Below are 22800 nucleotides of genomic sequence, written 5' to 3'. Positions count from 1 at the left end.
AGAGACGACACTAACACACACAATGGAACACAACATTACACTAAGAAAACAAGTCTCTACAGTGGTTGCTGATGCTTGTGTGGGGTGTGTGAATGTGTGTGTGTGTGATGTATTATGGCCTTTAAGCCGGGAAAGAGGACCCTGTGGAAAGACTGATGTAGTACTGTAGGGTGAGGAGTTGAAACTAGAAAAGTGTGGGATTCCTTGATAAAAAATTGTCAGTCAAACGCTATAGAGGAAATCAAAATTTATTTCAGTTTAATTGCAACACCAATTAATACATTTGTGTTTATTCAAATCATTTGCAAAATATTTCAATAGGGAACTTATGTTCTGAGAAATTAAAATCTCTAACAGAGAAAACCCTGAGATAAATCTAGAATAAAAGAAAAAAACATTTTGTCAAGTATTTTTGTGTGTGACCAATGGAGTATCAGATTCATAAATGAAGTGTGATTCACAGAGATGTGCAAAAAAGTGTTGTGTATATTTATACTGTGTGTGTGTGTGTGTGTGTGTAGCCCTTAGTTGTCCAGACTCATAAGCAGAGCAGTTCCTCTCTTGATCCAGTGGTCAAATGGCACCGCTCCAGATTTGAGGTCCACCCCCACCACAAACGAGGCTCTGCCAACACCCCCTGAACGCACTGGGAAGTAATAGCATGGACACAAGTACATACCTGCAAAGACACACACATTTCAAATACTTTATTTGATTCTGAAATCATATTAAATATAGGGTATTCAACAATTTCAAGAAACAAAGCTCCTCCACATATTGAGACTTCCCTTGACCTCTGACAAAGAGGGGTACTTCAATAGCTGCCCTGCCCTTGACTTACATAGGCCACATACTGTCAGCCAGGGAACATGGCCAAAACTCCACTAAATGTGTTTTCCATAAACATGCACACACATGATCTTGTATTACTGTACTTGTGTAAAGTTTTTGGGGTCTGATTTGTTCCCATTAAAAATACTATTTTCCCTAAGCTCTTACCGTAAGAATACCTCGAACCATAGCCCTGATCTTACCGTAAGACTACCTCGAAACATAGACCTGATCTTACCGTAAGAATACCTCGAACCATAGCCTGATCTTACCATAAGACTACCTCAAACCATAGCCCTGATCTTACCGTAAGAATACCTCGAACCATAGCCTGATCTTACCATAAGACTACCTCTAACCACAGCCCTGATCTTACCGTAAGACTACCTCTAACCATAGCCCTGATCTTACTGTAAGACTACCTCTAACCATAGCCCTGATCTTACAGTAAGACTACCTCAAACCATAGCCCTGATCTTACTGTAAGACCACCTCTAACCATAGCCCTGATCTTACTGTAATACTACCTCTAACCATAGCCCTGATCTTACTGTAAGACAACCTCTAACCATAGCCCTGATCTTACTGTAAGACAACCTCTAACCATAGCCCTGATCTTACTGTAAGACTACCTCTAACCATAGCCCTGATCTTACTGTAAGACAACCTCTAACCATAGCCCTGATCTTACTGTAAGACAACCTCTAACCATAGCCCTGATCTTACTGTAAGACAACCTCTAACCATAGCCCTTATCTTACCGTAAGACAACCTCTAACCATAGCCCTGATCTTACTGTAATACTACCTCTAACCATAGCCCTGATCTTACTGTAAGACTACTTCGAAACATAGCCCTGATCTTACCGTAAGACAACCTCTAACCATAGCCCTGATCTTACTGTAAGACTACTTCGAAACATAGCCCTGATCTTACTGTAAGACAACCTCTAACCATAGCCCTGATTTTACTGTAAAACAACCTCTAACCATAGCCCTGATCTTACTGTAAGACAACCTCTAACCATAGCCCTGATCTTAATCACAAAACATCCTCACTCTGACCTGCCATGGGTTATTACACTTCTGAGGACTTCTGGTTCTCAAATGTACTGTGAAATATATTTCACTGTACTTTTGTACACACACACACACACACACAGAATATAGACAGGACACAGACATGACATCACAGGCATTTGGCAGACAGAGAGAGAGAGAGAGAGAGAGACAGAGGAAACATTTTTCTTGTCTTACTCTTGGCTATCTTCTTGCGGTTCTCGACTGGTTTGAAGTGGATGGTGGGGATCGGACAGACCAGCTGCATGGGGTCGGCCTCTACTAGGCAGGCGTTTTTTTTGTCCCAGCCAGCCCCCTCCAGATACAGCCCTCGGATAAACACACCATCCTGGGGAGGGAGGAGACAGGAGGAGGAACCACCATGAATGAGTTAAAGAAATGTCCATTAGTGGACCCCTAGTTTTTACGGGAACCTGACCAAGAAACAAACAAACCCTAGCCTATATTATTTAAATAAAGGGGTAAAAGTGGTAGAAAAAAGGCTGATTTCTATTGGAAAAATGTTGACTCACCTTGGGTGGAATGAGGAGGTTGTCGTCAACCGTAGAAACGACAAATTCCCAGGAGAGAGTGTCCACTGACACCTGTGGATAACTCATCCGTGTTAGTCACATGTTCACCCTGCCCCACACTGACTTCAAAGCATGAATCAGTGCAAATGTGACCAAAGGGGAATTTAGGATTGAACCCATCAGTATGTTACTGCTACCTCTTCCTGTGCTCATGGTAACTTGGCATGGTTTCATTTCAACCATCATCCTAGCAGCACGTAGGTCAAACGTGTTGGTAGCTGTGGTCCGGGACTGTGTGAGAGCAGAGTGCCCTGTGTTTGTGTCCAGGGATGTGATGGTCATTTAATGTTGACCAAATGAATAGCGCTACGTAATATGTTTGAATATCAATTATAAAAATTGGTGGTGCAGCAGTCTAAGGCACTAGTTTATAGCACCAAGCTGACCACCACGGTCTAGGTTTGATGGGTGATGCATATTTTCCAGCAGCAGCTGGGGTGGGGGGACTGGTGTTTACTGGGGATCTTTCTGGTCTCATTGTGCTCTAGCAACAACCTCGGGTGGCTCGGGAAAAGCTAACAGTATATACACAAACACAATGTATGGACACACGATGTCGTCAAACACTATGTATGGACAAACAATGTCTTCAAACACAATGTATGGACACACGATGTCGTCAAACACTATGTATGGACAAACAATGTCTTCAAACACAATGTATGGACACAATGCATTGGGGAAGTGTTCAGAGACCTTCACGTTTTCCACATTTTCTTGTTTTATATATATATATAATAATAAAAATGCGATCAATCTACACACAATACCCCACAATGACCAAGCTTTTTTGAAAAGTGAGCCAAAGAAAACCTGAAATATCTCATGTACATTAGTATTCAGACCCCTTTGCCATGATACTCCAAATTGATCTAAGACACATCCCGTGTCCTTTGATCATCCTTGAAATGGCTCTAGAACTTGATTGGAGTCATCCTGGGGCAAATTCAGTTTGCCACAGGAGCACCAACCATGTTAGGAAGTCAAAGGAACTCTCTGTAGACCTCAGAGAAAGAATTGTGTCAAGGCATAGATCAGGAGAAGGTTACAAAAAGTTATATCAAGCATTGAAAGTTCCCAGATGTACCCTGTGCTCCACCATTTTGAAATGGAAGAAGTTTGGACTCATCAAGACTTCCAAACTAACTATCCTGTCAAGAAGGGCCTTGATCAGGGCATTCTAACACTATCACAGCTTTAGGTTTCTCTGGTGAGATGGGAGAACCTGCCAGAAGGAAAACTATCCTGCAGAATCCTATCAATCAAGCCTTTATGGTAGAATGGCTAGACAGAAGCCACTCCTGAGTAAAGGGCTTTGAGAGTATGAGGATGGGCTTAGGCTTGGCCAGACAATGACAAACTTGTCTGGTGAAAACAAGATTATACTCATCTGGCTAACCATGCCCACAGTCAAGCATAGTGGTGCGAGCATCATGCTATGGGGATGCTTCTCAACGGCAGGGAGTGGGAGACTGGTTGAATGAGGAAAAGATAAACAAAGAAAAACTGCAGTAATGTCCTTGAAGAAAACCAGATTCAGAATACACAGAACGTCAGACTGGGGGTGAAGATGGATCTTTCAGTACGACAATTACCTGAAGCACACAGCTAAGACAAAGCTGGAGTGTCTTCAACACACGTCTGTCACTGTCCTTGAGTGGCCCAGCCAAACACTAGACCTAAACCCATTGAACATCAGGGGAATACCTGAATATTGCAGTTCACCAACGCTCCCCATCCAATCTGACAGAGTTTTAGAGGATCTGCAAGGCAGAATGGGAGAAACTACCCACATCCAGGTGTGCAAAGCTGGTAGCGGCAAACCCATGAAGACTCAAAGATGTCGGAGGCGCTTTTACAAAACACTGAAAAAAAATGGCCTGAATGCTAATGTACATGATATATTTAATTATTTTATTATTAAATAAATTTGCACACATTTAAAATTTTTTTTTTTACTTTATAGAGTACTGTGTGTAGATTGATGCCATTTTTAAACTTTTATGATTATTTATATCCATTACACAACAAAACGTGGGGAAATGGGTGAAAGGTTTGGAATACTTTCCGTCATAAAACAGTAAGCGTCCTTGACGGTTCCAGTTATACAGTAATTGTGTCAGCTGGACATGTGTCCTTACGCTGTGTTGGCGTGCGGACGACTGCAGGACAGCGGTGAGGAACCCAGTGGGGAAGGTGAAACCAGACAGCCAGAACAGGGTGGGCGGATGGGCAGTCTCTGCCCAATGGGCAAACTGCTCAACGCGCTGGCACAGGTCCCTGGTCCACGATGCCAGTGGCTTCAAAGACGGGTAAGCCTGCCACGAGAGGGGATGGACAGTTTAGACAGGTGCAGACGCTCAGGCTGCAACATGAACGGTACCTGTTAGCTTCCTCTAACCCTGCACCCCGTCAGCCACTGTGCTGCTGTTATCAAAGGTCTGGTGAACCATCATCCTCACTTCCTGGTTGGCTGCACAGAAACGCTGTTCCAATTGGCACCCTGGTCCCTATATAGTTCACTGTGTGGTTTTTGTGTGTCTGTCTTGTAGCTTCATTTTCTACTGACTGAGCCATATACTCAAGCCCTTATTAAAGTCCTTACGGGAGGATTCTGTCTTCATTAAAACACTGCACTGTACCAGTCTTTCTGAGTCACCGATGTAATCTGCCAAAGACCGTATTGTCTTAAGGGAGGGTGTAGATAAAAAGATGAGTGTGTGTAAGTGGGGTCTATTCAGTGGGGTTATTGAGGGATGTCTATATTTATGTGGATGGGCCTATGTGTGTGTGTGTGTGTGCATGTTGGTCTGTGTTGAGTTCACTAGGTCATCAGTAGACTAAACCCCTCAGGTCAGCTGTTCCCGCTCCAGGCCCCTTTCTAAAACCTACCCAGAGACAGAGAGAGTCTACTGCTCTTTATATGACCAGTATCGGATGGCCGTTCAGTCTTCAGCTCCAGCAGACACCTCTCTCTCTCTCTCTCCCACTCTTCCTCTTCTCTCTCTCTCCCACTCTTCCTCTTCTCTCTCTCTCTCTCTCTCTCCCACTCTCCCTCTTCTGTCTCTCTCTCCCACTCTCCCTCTTCTGTCTCTCTCTCCCACTCTCCCTCTTCTGTCTCTCTCTCCCACTCTTCCTCTTCTCTCTCTCTCTCCCACTCTCCCTCTTCTGTCTCTCTCTCCCACTCTTCCTCTTCTCTCTCTCTCTCCCACTCTTCCTCTTCTCTCTCTCTCTCCCACTCTCCCTCTTCTGTCTCTCCCTCCCACTCTCCCTCTTCTGTCTCTCTCTCCCACTCTTCCTCTTCTCTCTCTCTCTCCCACTCTTCCTCTTCTCTCTCTCTCTCCCACTCTCCCTCTTCTGTCTCTCCCTCCCACTCTTCCTATGTCTCTCTCTCTCTCGCTATAGGGATGAACAAAACGCCCTGGTAGAACCCATTTTCATTCCATTCCTCTCTCCTTCTCTCTCTGTCTGCCTGTCTGTCTATGTTTCATTCACTGGCATGGCAGACTGTCATTATATTTCTGTTCCCTAAGACTCATGGCTTTAATTTTTGCTAGGCTGCCTCCCTTGTCATATGCCATTTGTAACTGTGTGTTTGTGCTAGGCATGCATGCTTTTGAGTCTGTGTGTTTGTGTCCTCCCCCTTTAGGCGCGCACACACACACACACACACACAGACACACGCACGTACGCACACGTACGCACACAAACTCATCCAGTTTGATCAGATTGCTCAGTGTGACATGGCTGAGATAGATTCTGACAGTCTCCATGTTGGTCTATAAATCAGCAAACTGGACCCAATTCCTGCTGCTCTGATTGACCATTCATCTGTCCACTGAGGCGTTTTGGATGCCTTCCGTTGTCTTCCATCAGGGGAATGGGCCATGTGTACCATCAATAGCTTCGGCTCTGCTCTGCCCGTTGTGTTGTCTCAGGGGAAACACCTGGACTGGTTGTGAAGTTCATGAAATCATCAATCCCCTTCAGATGCATTGATCACTAGAACTTTCCTCTCAAGTGGTTTTCTGATCATCAGCTTGATGGCCAGATTGGGTGATATCGATGTGCTCACATAATGGGATGTTGTCTGGAACACTGAATGATGTGCAGATGGTGCCGCCTTATTGATGTGGCTGCCCTTGATTTAAGTTCCTGTAGCAGATCAACAGGGTGTGTTTTTATGACCTGTAACAAGCTAGGAGGTGTGTTTCTTACTTTCTCCCACAGTGGGGGGACGCGCGCGTCGAGGATGCAGCAGAACGTTTCCTCCAGACTGCTTGACATCACCACCAGACCTTTGACCCCCTTCTCCAGTTCTATCAGAGATGACCTGGATACACACACAATACACATTGTGTGGAAAAAGTTATTCCTTATTTTCCCTGACCTATAACCCCAGCCTTAACCCTGACCTATGTATAACAGAAGTTCCCCAAATAAAACTACATGTACAATAACATGATATAAAAAAACTAAATGTACAATAAAACAATAAAATAAAACTACATGTACAATAAAACAACATAAAAAAAACTAGGATCTCACACACACTGCTAAACTATCCTCCTCCACCAGTACTTTGTTGTTCCACACACACATGTGGCTTTACACCAGCGACAACACGCCAATCTGGAGTACATGGACTCCTTCCCTGCAGATGCAGATTGGCTTTATAAACATGAGCTGACAAGGCCACACTTACTGAGTGAGAAACGTCAACAGCCGCCACGGATAATATAATAGCAATTAAGTCCTTTTAAAGATTAGCAGAGGCTTGACTGGATTCTGGAGCTGTGTTGTACCTGATGGTGTGGAGCAGGGCGTTGTATCTCTGGATCTCCTGTAGCAGGACCACGTTCAGAGGTGAGGGGTCGTCGGCCAACAGGGCTCCGGTCCCCTCATAGTCGATCAATGCCGGGATCTTCTGAAGCACGTCAGCCGACAGGTCTAAAACCTGACCAGACATGAGGCTGTTAGCACACTAACAGGAAGGGAGAGACGGAGCACGCGCCCAACGCGGCCAATCAGAATGTATGGCTTGAATTACACTACGCCCGTCGCTGTCCCACGTCACCAGCCCACCTGGTCTTCTCTGCTGGGCCCGGACGCCGCTCCGCCGGTGACCTGGGGCTGCAGGGAGAGCAGGGTGTCGAACAGGGTCTTGGTCTCGGCGATCTGGGAGGCGACGTCGGCGTTTGGGTGCTGGCCGAACACCTCTGGGGGCTCGCTGGCCGGGAGCTGGCTGACGTACTCCCTGTAGGAGGACTGGGGGCCGTCTCGGGGGATGTAGTAGGTGGGGAGTGAAGACAGCCTGGAGGAAAGGGGTCACATCGTGTTAGAAACCACCAAACGGACCTGTGGAAGCAACAGGGCCGGATTTCTCAGAGGGACTGTGATGCCGATCCCGGCCACATGGTGGAGCTCACGGTCTTCAGTCTGCCAGGACTAACCAGGCAGCAGCCGCAGTGCGCTCTGACATTACTGCATCCGCATGTGGGTTTGGGGGGAGGGCTGTGTGTGTGTCGGCGGGTCTCCTCTCTGTGACATTCTCCTGTATAATTCTCTGATACGGAGCAGAATGTATGGTCCCTTCACTGATGGCAAATCTTCCAGGTCCTTACGCAGCAAAGCATCGCCCCCAAAACATCCCGCCGCCGTCGGCTTGATTGACCTTTGATATGGGGTTTACACTGACGAATGCAGTGTCTGGATTTGGCCAGATGAAACCATGCCCGTTCCACAGCGGTTATGTAGCTGGTAAACCCTTTTTTGTTCCAGGTAAAACCCATTTTCATTGCATTAGCGCCAGCTAAATAACCCTGTGTGTGTGTGTGTATATGTATGTATCTCAGTACGTGCGCCTCACACTCACTTGAAGAACGGCGTGCTAACGGCGGCCTCACAGAAGTAGTCGTTGATGTAGGTGGTGAGCAGCCGCCGGTCGAAGTCGTCAGTCACGTGACCCCCGTAGTTGACCCCGGCGATCAGGTACTTCAGGGCATCCCAAGGGATCTCCTCATACTCATCCAGGTATATACTCAACAGACTCTCACTCACCTGGGGGAAGGAGGAAGACAAACACCCTCACCTACGTGGCCTGTCTGGACTCCCGGTGGGAAAGCTGCCTTCAGCGTGGTCTCAACTGATTCTGACACTCAGGTGTGATGGCACTGGGCTGGCACGAAAACACACAAACATCTTGGCACTAATTGCCAAGCATCATCCAACAAAAGATTCAAAGACGAAAGCAAAATCCGAGCGGTAACATAACCATCCTCTCCCTTGGACTACAGCGCGTGAGTGTGTTACCCGGAAGTCAGAGTCGTTGAAGCCGTAGACGATGTTCCAGCCCAGCTGGAGGAACTTCTTCCTCTCCAGGAGAACGCTGTGGAAGAAGCAGAGGGCAAAGAGCAGCTTTCTGTAGACGAGCGGGCGGCCACAGCGTGTGAACTGGCTGTCGGTTACCAGTTGGTACAGCCGCTTCATATTGGACTTCACACCCTGAGGGGGGGAGGGAGGGGAGGGGGAGAAAGGGAGGGAGGGGGAGGGTAGAAAGTTGAGAGGCCTCAGAGGCAGGTAGGTGTTTGGCTGATGGAGGCTGTGTGAATTAGCGTGTGCGTGAGACACAAACTATGTGTTAGGGCCGCCCCATAACAAAAAAACAATCTCTGTCGAGCGAGAGTCAATGGTTCTTTTAACCAATCTATTTTAAAACATGTATTTGTTTTAAGAAAAGTCCAGGGATCTGGATAGCTTTATAAAGTCAGCCTTTCCAAAACGCAGACCTTCAAGAAAGCGCTCTAGATGCAGAGAAATAGGCTGTCAAAACATAGTTTTATTTTACCCTCCAAGCATGTCATTATACTGTGAATGGAGTGTTTCTGCTGTAATCCCATTGCTGCGTGTGAAGCACCGGTCTAATTTAGGTTCGGGTTTACAGAGCAGATAACATTGTCTCAACACATCGGTCGTTGATGTATGACGGGGGGGGGGGGGGGGGCACTTCTATTTCCACTTTAACCGTTCACCCGTGGATAAATGTTGCATTCTAATGTCCATTTCTGGCCAATCTCCAGCCATGCAGACCCTCTAGGTACCTCTGCAGATAGCAGGGAGCGTTGCATGGTTTTGGAGGACAGAGGAGAAGTTTCCGGTAATTGCTGTGCGTCTATTCAAACCGAAACACTGGAAGTCGAAAAACGAATGTCATGGTCAATGGGCCTGGCGTACACCGGCCTTTTCCGAAGGCAAAACACGATCCCCTTCCAACACGTAATGGACGGGTCCTGAAGACAGACGGGGATCAGAACCGGCAGCCCGGGGATGACAATCCCATTCCCGACAGTCGTACGGGAATCAGCCGGCCGACGGCCCTGTGCCCAGACCACGGACGTTACCCGGGGAGGCTCCGGTGGTCATCTTGATGCGGCCTGCAGGATTGGCGATGGGAGAAGAGTCGGGGGTGAGGAGAGGAGCTGAGCCACAGCCTGAAGTTGGGGTGGGGCTGCTCCACTTGCAGCCGCTCCACCGCTTTGTCCAGCTGGGGCATCCAGGACAGGGAGAGGTGGGCAGTTAGCCAGAAACACCCAGTGACCTGGGAGGAGGAACAAGGTTAACAACTGTACGCGTCACGAAACGCCCTTTCCGGCGGGACAGGGACCAAAAACAACATGATTTACGACGTTGACATTTCACAGAGGTGTGGCTGGAACGAGAAGAATGATGGTACTTGGAGTCAACGTAAATGGGAAAGAAAAGGGCCAGAGAAACAATTACATTAAACTGGAGAGAGAGAGAGAGAGAGAGACAGAGAGAGAGACAGAGAGAGAGACAGAGAGGACCCTGGCGGATCCTTACCGTTCTTGACTCCGTCTTTGATCATGCGTGTGGCGATGGGGGCTTGACCCTGACCCAGGGAGAGGGCATGGAAGCTCTGCCTCATCCCGGAGGCCTCGGCCAGCTGCAGCAGGGCTCCCGTGGGGTCCACCCCGGGGGACAACACGAAGATCAGGGGAGTCTTGGTGGTCGAGTCCTCCACCACCTGCAGCGGAGGGTCGACAGGTTCAGCGAGGCGATTCACAGAGCCTGTCAGAGGACCGTCAGGTCCCACCACGTATTCAGTGTCAACTCAAAGGTAAAACTGATCCTGGATCAGCCAGATTATTACAGTACAGTTAAGGCAACACTGGATGACTGGAAGGCGGTGACTTGTTGTGAAGTGCAGGTGTTGAGGAATAAGAACCTTATAAGGACCTAACCCCGCACGGACAGCATTATAGCGCCCTTTCCCACAACGTATTGGGCTGGCAGCCATCTTGTGCCAGTTGCCGGAGCCGGGAGGGGAGGAGAAATGCATCAGAGCGGGAGTTTTAAAATGACAAAGGAAGAGCAGGGCGGGGTGGATCAAAAAGACTTAAGTCAGAGTGCCAATCACAGCCTTTTCACACGCACACACACGCACGCACGCCCCAAACAAAAGCAAACACTCAGAAACCCCAAACACACACTCACAGCCTTCATGTCGAGGACGGGCGGCTCTACGAAGCGTGGTCCCAGGTTGTTGATGATGAAGGAGTTGACGCAGAAAGAGACGCGGTCCTGACGTAGCGAGCGAACAATCAACATCCTCTGGAGCTCATTACAACCATCTTCCCACTCACCTGGTGGGGGGTGGGGGCGGGAGAGAGAGAGAGACGGGGGAGATCAACAAGTGAGACTAGCAGGATGTTTTTAGCAAGACTAGCAGAGACTTAGCAGGATGCTTTTAGCAAGAACGAAGAACACTTCCCGAAACTTCCCAGCTAAACTCTGAGCGTTAAAACAACAATGAATCATAATGGCATAAATGGCAAATGCGTTTTCGGATAAACAATGGATTTCAGTGTCGAGCCAAGAGGACAAATGACGGCAGGAACTTCCATGTGATCATATTAATATTGAGCTGAACTTCTTGAGATTTAATTAACATAATGAAATAAAGCAGTGAAAGTGACAGAGGAACACACTGCTACGTGCAAAGCATGAATAGTCCTGTACAGTGACAGAGAAACACACCATGACAGATAGAAGAACAGCATAATATTCATCATTAATACACCATGACAGATAGAGGAACAGAATGATATTCATCATTAATAGCTCAATGAAGAAGAAGAAAAAAATATATACATTGTTTAATCTAAAACTTTACTACACACACAAAAGATACTGAAATGTTGCTGAGGGAAGAACAAGATGGATGAAATCATAGAGACACAGTCTGAAACACAAACACACACACACACACACACACCAGGTAGCGGTGCCGTTTCAGGCTGAGCGCTGGTGTACCACAGGTTCCAGTCACGTGGGTACTGTTCGAATGAGGCCATGAGGCCGTGGAAGTGAGCCAGCTTGTCCAGCTCTGTCACATTGTCCCAGTTAGAATCGGCTAGCCAGCCAGAACACGGGTTCTCCATCTGACTCTCTTTATCTAGAACCTGAGAGGGAGACAGAAAGAAGGAGGAGGGTTTTTACCTGACATTCCTGATTTATTTACCTTGTGCACCTGTACAGACTAATTGCACGTCCTTGTTCTAATAAATCTTTAGAGGATAAATAAAGTATCTTTCATCAGCTAGACTGGGTGTGTGTGTGTTGTCTCACCACTCCTCCTCTGAGGAAGAAGCTGTACTCGTCCATGTTGAGTTTACCAGCCACCTCCAGGATCTTAGCACACATCTGGAAGCTGAAGAGCAACTTGTGGATCTCAAACAGCCCCCGACAGGAGAACCTGGAGAATAATGTGGATGGTCACAGGAAGACATTAGATATATCGCTCTCCATACCAGGGATTACGTTAGCTGGCAAATGCTGGGATCAGGTGTAGTTGTCCGGCAAAAGAAAATATCAATGGCTAAAATGTCTGATGGAGGCCAAAGGAATAAATAAATGATCTGTTGTCAAGAAAACAGTGAGCCTCCACTCACTCACCTCCACTCACTATCACACTTACAGTAAGACATTAGGCTACTGAGTGTTTGGTCATGTGACTAAGCGTGGCACCAGATACAAAAGCTGCACACTCCGGCAGAAACTCCAGCATACGACTCCAAATGTCGAAGGCGAAGCAGACCAGAATACGACTCCAAATGTCGAAGGCGAAGCAAACCAGAATACTACTCCAAATGTCAAAGGCGAAGCAAACCAGAATACTACTCCAAATGTCGAAGGCGAAGCAGACCAGAATACGACTCCAAATGTCGAAGGCGAAGCAAACCAGAATACTACTCCAAATGTCAAAGGCGAAGCAAACCAGAATACTACTCCAAATGTCGAAGGCGAAGCAAACCAGAATACTACTCCAAATGTCGAAAGCGAAGAAGACCAGAATACGACTTCAAATGTCGAAGGCGAAGCAGACATCCCTGGACCGGTTGGAGAAAAAAATCAAGCGATGGTGCAACTGAGGCCAGCAAAACCACAGAAAAGCCTAGTTATTTGAAATAGTCTTCCTTACAAAACGTGTTTCAACATTTCATATGCAATGGGACAACATATACTGTGGGGAGAACAAGTATTTGATACACTGTCGATTTTACAGGTTTTCCCACTTAAAAAGCCTGTAGAAGTCTCAAATTTTTATCATAGGTACTCTTCAATTGTGAGTGACGGAATCGAAAACAATCCAGAAAATCACATTGTATGATTTTTAAGTAATTAATTTGCATTTTATTGCATGACAAGAATTTGATACACCAGAAAAGCAGAACTTAATATTTGGTACAGAAACCTTTGTTTGCAATTACAGAGATCATATTTTTCCTGTAGTTCTTGACCAGGTTTGCACATACTTGGGTTCAGGTCTGGAGACTGGGTAGGCCACTCCAGGACTTTGAGATGCTTCTTACGGAGTTTCGGGTCATTGTCATGCTGGAAGACCCAGCCACGACCCATCTTCAATGCTCTTACTGAGGGAAACTGTTGGCCAAGACCTCATGATACATGGCCCCATCCGTCCTCCCCTCAATACGAATCCATGACGGCGTAGTGTGTTACTACTGGTTTTCTTTGAGACTTTGGTCCCAGCTCTCTTCAGGTCATTGACCAGGTCCTGCTGTGTAGTTCTGGGCTGATCCCTCACCTTCCTCATGATCATTGAGATCTTGAATGGAGCCCCAGACTGAGGGAGATTGACCATCATCTTGAACTTCCTCCATTTTCTAATAATTGCGCCAACAGTTGTTGCCTTCTCACCAAGCTGCTTGCCTATTGTACTGTAGCCTATCCCAGCCTTGTGCAGGTCTACAATTTTACCCCTGATGTCCTTACACAGCTCTCTGGTCTTGGCCATTGTGGAGAGGTTGGAGTCTGTTTGATTGAGTGTGTGGACAGGTGTCTTTTATACAGGTAACAAGTTCAAACAGGTGCAGTTAATACAGGTAATGAATGGAGAACCGGAGGGCTTCTTAAAGAAAAACTAACAGGTCTGTGAGAGCCGGAATTCTTGCTGGTTGGAAGGTGATCAAATACTTGTCATGCAATAAAATACAAATTAATTATTTAAAAATCTGGATTTTCCGGATTTTTGTTTTAGATTCTGTCTCTCACAGTTGAAGTGTACCTATGACAAAAAAAACATTTTAATGCGCATTATCTAATTAGGAAATATGGTTGGAAATGACCATTTATTTTACACACTATTGACTGTTTGTTCCTTTGGTCGATCAAAGTTGATGCGACAAATAAGCGACTGAAAAGTGTTTGTCTGTTAAATAATAAATGTGAAATTAGGCTACATTATGGTGCATTGCAAAACAATTCTAAATTAGATTTAAACATACCGACATTGAGAAGCAAACAAGTTTCAGTAAATGATCTGCGCCTATAACTTTCTGCAGAGCTGTCAAACACTGACATCCTATGGAGACAGACATTATTTGCGTGGTAATTTAAATAAAACATATTTGTTGGATCATAGCGTTTGTGTGTTATTGCTGTTTTAATGTAGGATATTATATGGCTATTTAATACATATGTCCGGTAGCTGTTCTATATGGCCGGAACTCTGGGATTTTAACAGCCATATTGGACATCCAAAAAAAGTTTAGCATTAACTCTGCCACACACACCTTCACACAAAAAAAGGACTGTCATTGGTCCAGTACCTGTATACGGAGTATGTGTGGTGGTCATTCAGGTTCGCAATCCTCTCATCCAGTTTCTGTGAGCGCTGGCTCTTCTCTATGCTGAGGTTGAACAGGTCTATGTAGGCGTCCAGGGAGAACTGATACATGGGGTCTATGCGGCCCATGTCGTTCAACACGAAGAACAGGATGGAGGCCCGCTGGGCGCAGGGACGGTATGCCTAGAGACAACACACACACAGACACACGACCTTCAGAAAGACAGGCCTCTGTACACTTAGAATGCTGACACTCTTGTATTGAATAGTGAAGAATGCATAGCTGACAAACAGGGACATACATGATATACACATATACATGCTATATGTCATTTATTCACCTTCAAACACTTTCATGCAGAGTAGGTCCATGTCCTCTCCTTTATGGATTTCTGTCCTGCTCCCTCCCTCCCTCCCTCCCTCCCTCCCTCCCTCCAGCCACCTGTCCCTCCCTCCCTCCACCTCTCCTCCCTCACTCCACCTCAGCCTCTCTCCATGCGCCCCTCTACATCAACCTCCCCCACCTGTTCCTCCCTCCCTCCACCTGTCCCTCCTCACCTCTCTGGCCATGTCGATCTTGGTCTCTGTCTGTTCACTGGTCTCCAGCTGTTCTGACACCTCTGTGGCCGTCAGTTTAGATGTCTGCAGTGTGTTCACCAGCTGGACGTCGTCCAGGAGTGACCCTGTCGCCTCATTTAACAGCCTGCAACACACACACACACACATAAACGCATCTTACCATGACAACACAAGGCATTTAGATGTCATGACAGCGCTGTTTGGATGGCTCACCTTATCCAAATGTTTAGGCCACTCTGAAAAGGACAAAATGACTAGACAAACAGCAGTTGATATGAACAGAGCCTCCAGAAAGTGTCAGTGAGATTTGGAAATCAGCATTTACTGTTACCTTAGGATCTCATCCTCCAGCTCCTGTAGCTTCCTCTTGCCAGAGGCAATGTTAATGACCAGAGAGTCTTTCTGCTCTTCTAACTCTGGACGCTCCTTCCTCACCACAATCCCTAGAAGCTGGGCCTCCAAGCCCTGACACACACACACACACACACATGGTCAAAACCTCAACACTGTATGCTGAAAATGACTATTTTCCTCAGGGAGATGAGCAAAACTGAGAAATGGAGACGAGCATTTCCCTTTGTTTGCAAGGATTAGTACAGCAAAGCAAGGACAGACATTCTGACCTGCTCCTTAACGGCAAAGTTGACGATGGTGGTCTTGGTGGAGATCTCAGGGGTGTAGTGTGGATTGGACAGCTTGGTGGTGATGTAAAACCTGAACTCCGGGCTGTACTCCACCTCCTTATCGCCCAGCTTCAGTAGGAGCCTCCCCCCAACGTGGGTCAGAGACTTGTTGAGGACGGGGGCCAGCGCGGGATCCAGTTCCTCCTGGACGTTCTGCAGCAGCACCGGAGAACCGAACTGAACCGCGTTCTCCAGTACACGCAGGAAGTCGGGCGTCTGAAGGTCGATCACTTTCAGACCCTGAGATGATGAGAGACGGCCAGGATGACAGATGGAGAGGCAGAGAAAGAGTAAACAAACAAACAAACAAGAGCCACTACGAGTGATGAAAAGAATGAAATCAAAAAGCCAACGAACGAGACAAGCGAAAGTAAACAACGAAAATGGAAAAAAACGACCGCACAAACTAAGAAAACTAGCAAATCAAAGACGGCACAATAAGGAGGCCGAACAGATTTGAGATGGTTGCTCAGATCCTCTCTCCAGCTGCACCACTGCCTGGCTCCAGCCAACGGATTCAAGGTTCCTCATGCTGGTGCAAACGCCATCAACAGCTAAGGGCCGAGAGTCATAGACTATCCTCTATCCTACCATGCTTTAAAGTCATCACATTGGCTGCTGCCTCTGTTTGTGGTCTCTCCTATTTTCTAGTGGCTTTACCACCACCTGTATGTAGGAAATCTATCTGGTATCACATAAACTGGCTACCAGACCTGCCTGTACATGGTCATGCTATTGACATGCATCATTGGTGTTGAATATAATAATGGGTACTAATCTTTGGTATTTGTTGTCCTAACTCTCATGCTTTTAACATTGCATTGCTGGAAATGTACAGTACGTAAGCATTTCACTGTATGTCTACATCTGTTGTTTTACCACAAGCATGACAAAGGACATTTTATTTGGATTTGGTCCAGCTGTAAGCAGCTGGAGAGGGGAGTGAAAGGTAGAGAACGAACGGAGTAGCAGAGAGAAAAAGGGAGGGGTGAGCGTGAGAGGAGAGGGGAGAAGCTGTTTCGGCCCGTCTTGTCGGAAACGATGAGCCACGAAGAGTGCTGTGTACTCCAAGACAGACGGGTGGGTTGTCCGCCGGTTCGCTCCCTCCCAGGTCTCTACCCGTCCCCACCAGTCACATCACTCACTCCCAGGCTGACTACACACCTGTCATGTGGGTCTCATGTATCAAACCGACAGGCAGGTTTCGACCCTCAGTGGGACTGGGCAGAGCGAAACTCCAAGTGCACCCAGTCGCTGCACGTAGATACTTCTGCAAATGTAAATTCATAAACCCTTCCAGTCATCCTGTGTTGGTCCAATGTAAAGACGGACCCGTTCTTTGTTTGCTGAAATCCACACTTTCTAATAAACCGCTGTACAAATACAGGCGCATTCCTTGTATTGACTGACAGCGACTCGATGCAGTCGGAGGTACACTTGTCGAAAACCAACTCCGCTGAGATAACATAGTGGGGTTTAAAAACCTGGCTAACAGACAAGCAGATGGAAAATAGGGCCTTTTGAATAACACGTTCTACTGAAAGACGAAACTGCCTCTTAAAACTACACAAGGAGCGAGGGAACACATTAAACGAGTGTCTGAAGAATGGAGCATAGAAACCGCAGAGGCGGGAGGACAAGATTATGTATTTTAAACGTCCTTCTTGTTCAGTCGGGTCTGCAAGTGCACGTTTGCTTGCGAGAGTCTGTGCAGAAAGGACCTTATCTGATGAAGCAAGCCTACTGGTCTTAACTGAAGCACACAAATGTCAAGACCTGTCTCAAACAAGAGGCCCATCGACATAATCCACCTCCCTCCCCATGCTTGGCAGACAGCGTTCTGACAGTCGGACTTCCATTCTGGTCCTACAGGGTATGAAGGACTGATAAGAGTACAATGAATGTAGTTGTAGCGGGGGGGGGGGGGGGGGGGGGGGGGGGGGGGGGGTTATTAAACATGTTTTCAGAGGCATTTTGACCTTTCACTATGGTAAACAACAGCAACATGGTAAAGGCCAAAACTCAAGAGGGGAAGAACACGGTTGTGTAATATGGAATACGTAGGCCAGGGCACGGCCACCATGTTCCCAGAGGCGCTTCGGGATATGCAGGGTTTATATTTAACCCACCTGGAAGACCAGATGTGCCGAATGGACCCAATCACAGAGCTGACCAACTGAGACAATTGATCAGTTCAGCGATTTCCTAAATTCAAACCACCTGGTCTTCCAAGTGGATCGGAGCTAAATCCTGCATACTCCGCAGCGGTCCAGAAACAGGGCCGCCGACCCCGACGTTGGGAAACACACAAGCAGACAATACCAGGTCAGCAAAGTAGACAGCGGCAGAGAGAGGTCTGTGAGTAGGGATAGAGTTCATGTGTGAGACGTGTAGGGGTACGAAACAGATCTCACCCTCTTCATTTCCATGTTCTTGATCCACTTCAGGGCCTGACCTTGTGGATCCACCATCAGTGGCCATCTTGGAAAAGGAAGAGGAATACCAGTCAGAAAGAGGACCAGTGATATTATCAGGCTATCCACATCACCCAATCTCTAGCATCTATGTCTTCTGAGCCCTATCTCAGAGGTCTGGGGGACAGAGATAGGCACAAGCTTTGTTTGATTAAATTGAACAGTTTTTTGTCTCGTCTAGACTACTGATGTACTCTTACAGATATGAAAATAAGCACAGAGGAAAGATAGACGAAGAGAGTTGAATACAGATAGTAGAGTCTCTATGGAGTGACTCAGTCAATGTGTGTGCGTGAGCGCGCGCGTGCGTGTGTGTGTGTGTGTAAGGGGGTGGGGGCTGTAAGGTGTGCTATCCGACCGGTTGCCGCGGGTTACGATGACTCCGTTCTCGGTGGAGAAGGCGTCGAGGGCAGACCCTGAATGTTCCAGTGCCCATCACGACCGTTGGCTTCGACAGGAAAACCGCAAAACTAACCAGGGGAACATGGCAACCTCAAACTGACGCACCTGACGGAGCGAGGGAACGAGAGGGCAAAAGAAGGGCAACATGGACTATACGGTTGCAATTAATGTGCTAAGACCACTGGTAAGGATTAAATAACATAATTCACATACCAACACAACCACACACTAACTGAATGTGTCATTTGTTTATTAGTATTTAAGTCCGGGACCTCTTTCATCCAGATATACAGCAGCTCATCTCTGTAGTTGGACAGAAAAGGTCCCATGTAGGAGAGGAAGGCAGCAGCCAGTAGACAGTCGCACCACCAGGAAGCCCATGTTCTTCTCCAAGCCCTGACACACACAATCACAATATTGATTTTAAAAAAGGTACCAGTGTCATTATAATTCTTTTTTACAAAATTAAGTCCATAGGAAGTACAGTAAAAGTCAAATAGCACCTGATACATTATTTAAATCAATTTAACTGAGCAGTAAGTGTTAATTAGCTCCAGAAACTCTGTTTTTAACATAGCAAAATAATGTAGACTGGCTTTGCCACTGTGTACAAATGTCAGAGCAACTGCCTTCCCCACTGAATAACATCAAGATTGAAAAACCATTAATTTCTAATATAAATTACATTTGTGCAAGGTTGTTTTTGATGTTGGAAACATGTTTCATGTAATGAAATAAACAAATGTATGCTTGTAGATATCGTCCCAGCATGCCATGGCATACTTCAAGTCTATGTGTGGATGTACAATAGGGCTCTGTGCACAAGCGTGTGGACGAACTTCCGCTTTAGCCAGATGTCGGCATAATCATTTTCCGGTTACTTAAGGCGATCAACCCGCGTCGCCCAAAATGTCAGTTTTAGTAGATGACTCCAAGACCTGCCTTAAAAATAAGCATTAGTGATGTCCATGGAATTGTTGATGCCTGGTCCCCTGCTCCAACAAGCAAGCGGAACAAGGGATTCAAACTCTACGTATCGAGTTTTCTGCACAACTACGAGGGTAAGTAGTTTACTGTGGTGTGCCGGCCGGCTATCGGCTAAGCTAGTTAGCGACGTGTTCCTTTTTAGTGTAGTATTAGGCAGCACAATAGAACGCATACAAATTCACCCTAGTCTCAAAAACGGCAAAAGAATGCTGGCTGAGCTGGAACGCTGGCTGAGCTGGAACGCTAGCGTGTCCCCATAGCAAGTGAATTGAAATGAACCTTCGTTCAGCCTCTTCTAACCTAAATTAAGCTTAAAATTACATAGCCTCAAAAAAAGCACCAAAACAGGTCTCCTCTTTTATTTTACTACTGTAACCTCATTTCACAACAAAACTGAAAAATAACATCTGGTCCTATATGGTATTAATTGCGCTTAAACCTGCGTTACGTGGAAGTATATAAAAAATCGCCTTTTCTGACTATTTCTAGTCGAGCGTTTGAAGTCATTGAATGGCGCGAGCCATATTTTATTAAAAAGAGGACATTCTCCTGATTAAAATGATGCCCCACTTGTGCCTTGAAACTTAAATGAGTCACGTACATTATATATTTTTTTTCCCGTACAACAGCATCACTCATCTTGTTGTGAGTTTAGGTGTTTACTAATGCGGATGAGTATTAGTAAGTAAACCGGAAACTGCAATACCGACTTCTAGACACAAGCGGAAGTTCCTCACTGCGCTGGTGCACAGGGTCTATTGTCCTTGCCTAGTGACTAGTGAAATAAAGCATGTGATTTACACAAACGTTAATTCCCCGGGACCCATCTGAGGTAACTGCAGATTACGTGTCTCTAACTCCACTTCAATCCGGGTTCATCAATACACATGCATCCCAGCTCCCACTAACACGCCCAAAGGAATGACTCAATGACGGGAAAACACAAACAAAAGCCCTGATCCAGTCATGACGGAGTTATTACTAATTCAAAACGGATTGGTTAGTACAGGGAAATACATAGAGTTATCACTAATTCAAAACAGACTTGTTAGTACAGGGAAATACAGAGTTATCACTAATTCAAAACAGACTTGTTAGTACAGGGAAATACATAGAGTTATCACTAATTCAAAACAGACTTGTTAGTACAGGGAAATACATAGAGTTATCACTAATTCAAAACAGACTTGTTATACAGGGAAATACAGGTTATCACTAATTCAAAACAGACTTGTTAGTACAGGAAAATACAGAGTTATCAATAATTCAAAACAGACTTGTTAGTACAGGGAAATACAGAGTTATCACTAATTCAAAAAGGACTGGTTAATACAGGGAAATACAGAGTTATCACTAATTCAAACAGACTTGTTAGTACAGGGAAATACACAGTTATCACTAAATTCAAAACAGACTGGTTAGTACAGGGAAATACAGAGTTATCACTAATTCACAAATAGACTTGTTAGTACAGGGAAATACTAGAGTTATCACTAATTCAAAACAGACTGGTTAGTACAGGGAAATACAGAGTTATCACTAATTCAAAACAGACTGGGTAGTACAGGGAAATACAGAGTTATCACTAATTCAAAATGGACTGGTAATACAGGGAAATACACACAGTTATCACTAATTGAAAACAGACTGGTTAGTACAGGGAAATACAGAGTTATCACTAATTCAAAACAGACTTGTTAGTACAGGGAAATACAGAGTTATCACTAATTCAAAACAGACTTGTTAGTACAGGGAAATACAGAGTTATCACTAATTCAAAAAGGACTGGTTAATACAGGGAAATACAGAGTTATCACTAATTCAAAACAGACTTGTTAGTACAGGGAAATACAGAGTTATCACTAATTCAAAACAGACTTGTTAGTACAGGGAAATACAGAGTTATCACTAATTCAAAACAGACTGGTTAGTACAGGGAAATACAGAGTTATCACTAATTCAAAACAGACTGGGTAGTACAGGGAAATACAGAGTTATCACTAATTCAAAATGGACTGGTAATACAGGGAAATACACACAGTTATCACTAATTGAAAACAGACTGGTTAGTACAGGGAAATACAGCATGTGTAAGCGACCATTGAGCAGCAGTGAAGTAACAGATCCGTCTACTGTAGGCTTTAGGATAGATTCCAACCCCCTAAAGCTAGACATGGTTCCAAACTAATTTGCTGACTTCGTTTCATGCTTAACAAAAGCCTGGCCGCTATGCCCACACATGAAACACTGGCCAAAAGGAAACGTGCCAAATATGGAATATATCTAACGGTTAAAACGTTATTAAGAACTAACACCTTGTTGAAACAGGATTAAATGGTGACAACGATGCACCTGTTTGGACAGCGCCAGTCGCAGCTTAAATTGCACTTGTGGTGCAACCTTTATGAAGTAATGGAGCCTTTGGAATCAAGTGGGAGGAGAGAATGTCCCAAACAACTGGGACAAACTCACAGAAACTCCAACCTGCAATTACAGTGGGGAGAACAAGTATTTGATACACTGCAGATTTAGCAGGTTTTCCTACTTACAAAGCATGTAGAGGTCTGTAATTTTTATCATAGGTACATTTCAACTGTGAGAGATGGAATCAAAAACAAAAATCCAGAAAATCACATTGTATGATTTTTAAATAATTAATTTGCATTTTATTGCATGACATAAGTATTTGATCACCTACCAACCAGTAAGAATTCCGTCTCTCACAGACCTGTTAGTTTTTCTTTAAGAAGACCTCCTGTTCTCCACTCATTACCTGTATTAACTGCACCTGTTTGAACTCGTTGCCTGTATAAAAGACACCTGTCCACACACTCAATCAAACAGACTCCAACCTCTCCACAATGGCCAAGACCAGAGAGCTGTGTAAGGACATCAGGGATAAAATTGTAGACCTGCACAAGGCTGGGATGGGCTACAGGACAATAGGCAAGCAGCTTGGTGACAAGGCAACAACTGTTGGCACAATTATTAGAAAATGGAAGAAGTTCAAGATGACGGTCAATCTCC

At 45.6% G+C, this 22800-nt stretch overlaps 1 protein-coding gene across 1 annotated transcript in view; it reads right to left on the bottom strand.

Annotated features, from left to right (window-relative positions):
• Window positions 1–485: 485 nt before the first annotated feature.
• Window positions 486–22800, bottom strand: part of dnah2 (dynein, axonemal, heavy chain 2) — a 170146-nt gene continuing 147831 nt past the window's right edge. Inside the window, 25 exon segments of the mRNA XM_034290623.1 lie at window positions 486–679; window positions 2088–2238; window positions 2423–2494; window positions 4624–4800; window positions 6701–6815; window positions 7288–7439; window positions 7568–7796; window positions 8358–8542; window positions 8795–8986; window positions 9883–9939; window positions 9942–10052; window positions 10054–10079; window positions 10343–10526; window positions 10997–11145; window positions 11778–11964; window positions 12131–12257; window positions 14632–14831; window positions 15207–15351; window positions 15559–15692; window positions 15851–16150; window positions 18325–18391; window positions 18743–18791; window positions 18794–18832; window positions 19004–19151; window positions 19153–19182. Coding sequence (XP_034146514.1) covers window positions 525–679; window positions 2088–2238; window positions 2423–2494; window positions 4624–4800; window positions 6701–6815; window positions 7288–7439; window positions 7568–7796; window positions 8358–8542; window positions 8795–8986; window positions 9883–9939; window positions 9942–10052; window positions 10054–10079; window positions 10343–10526; window positions 10997–11145; window positions 11778–11964; window positions 12131–12257; window positions 14632–14831; window positions 15207–15351; window positions 15559–15692; window positions 15851–16150; window positions 18325–18391; window positions 18743–18791; window positions 18794–18832; window positions 19004–19151; window positions 19153–19182 — 3381 coding nt within the window. The 3' untranslated portion in view covers window positions 486–524.

Source organism: Esox lucius, chromosome 24 (genome assembly GCF_011004845.1).
Source record: "Esox lucius isolate fEsoLuc1 chromosome 24, fEsoLuc1.pri, whole genome shotgun sequence".
Lineage (NCBI taxonomy): Eukaryota > Metazoa > Chordata > Actinopteri > Esociformes > Esocidae > Esox > Esox lucius.
The sequence above is the reverse complement of the archived record's forward strand: the minus strand, read 5'-3'. Positions and strand labels throughout refer to the sequence as shown.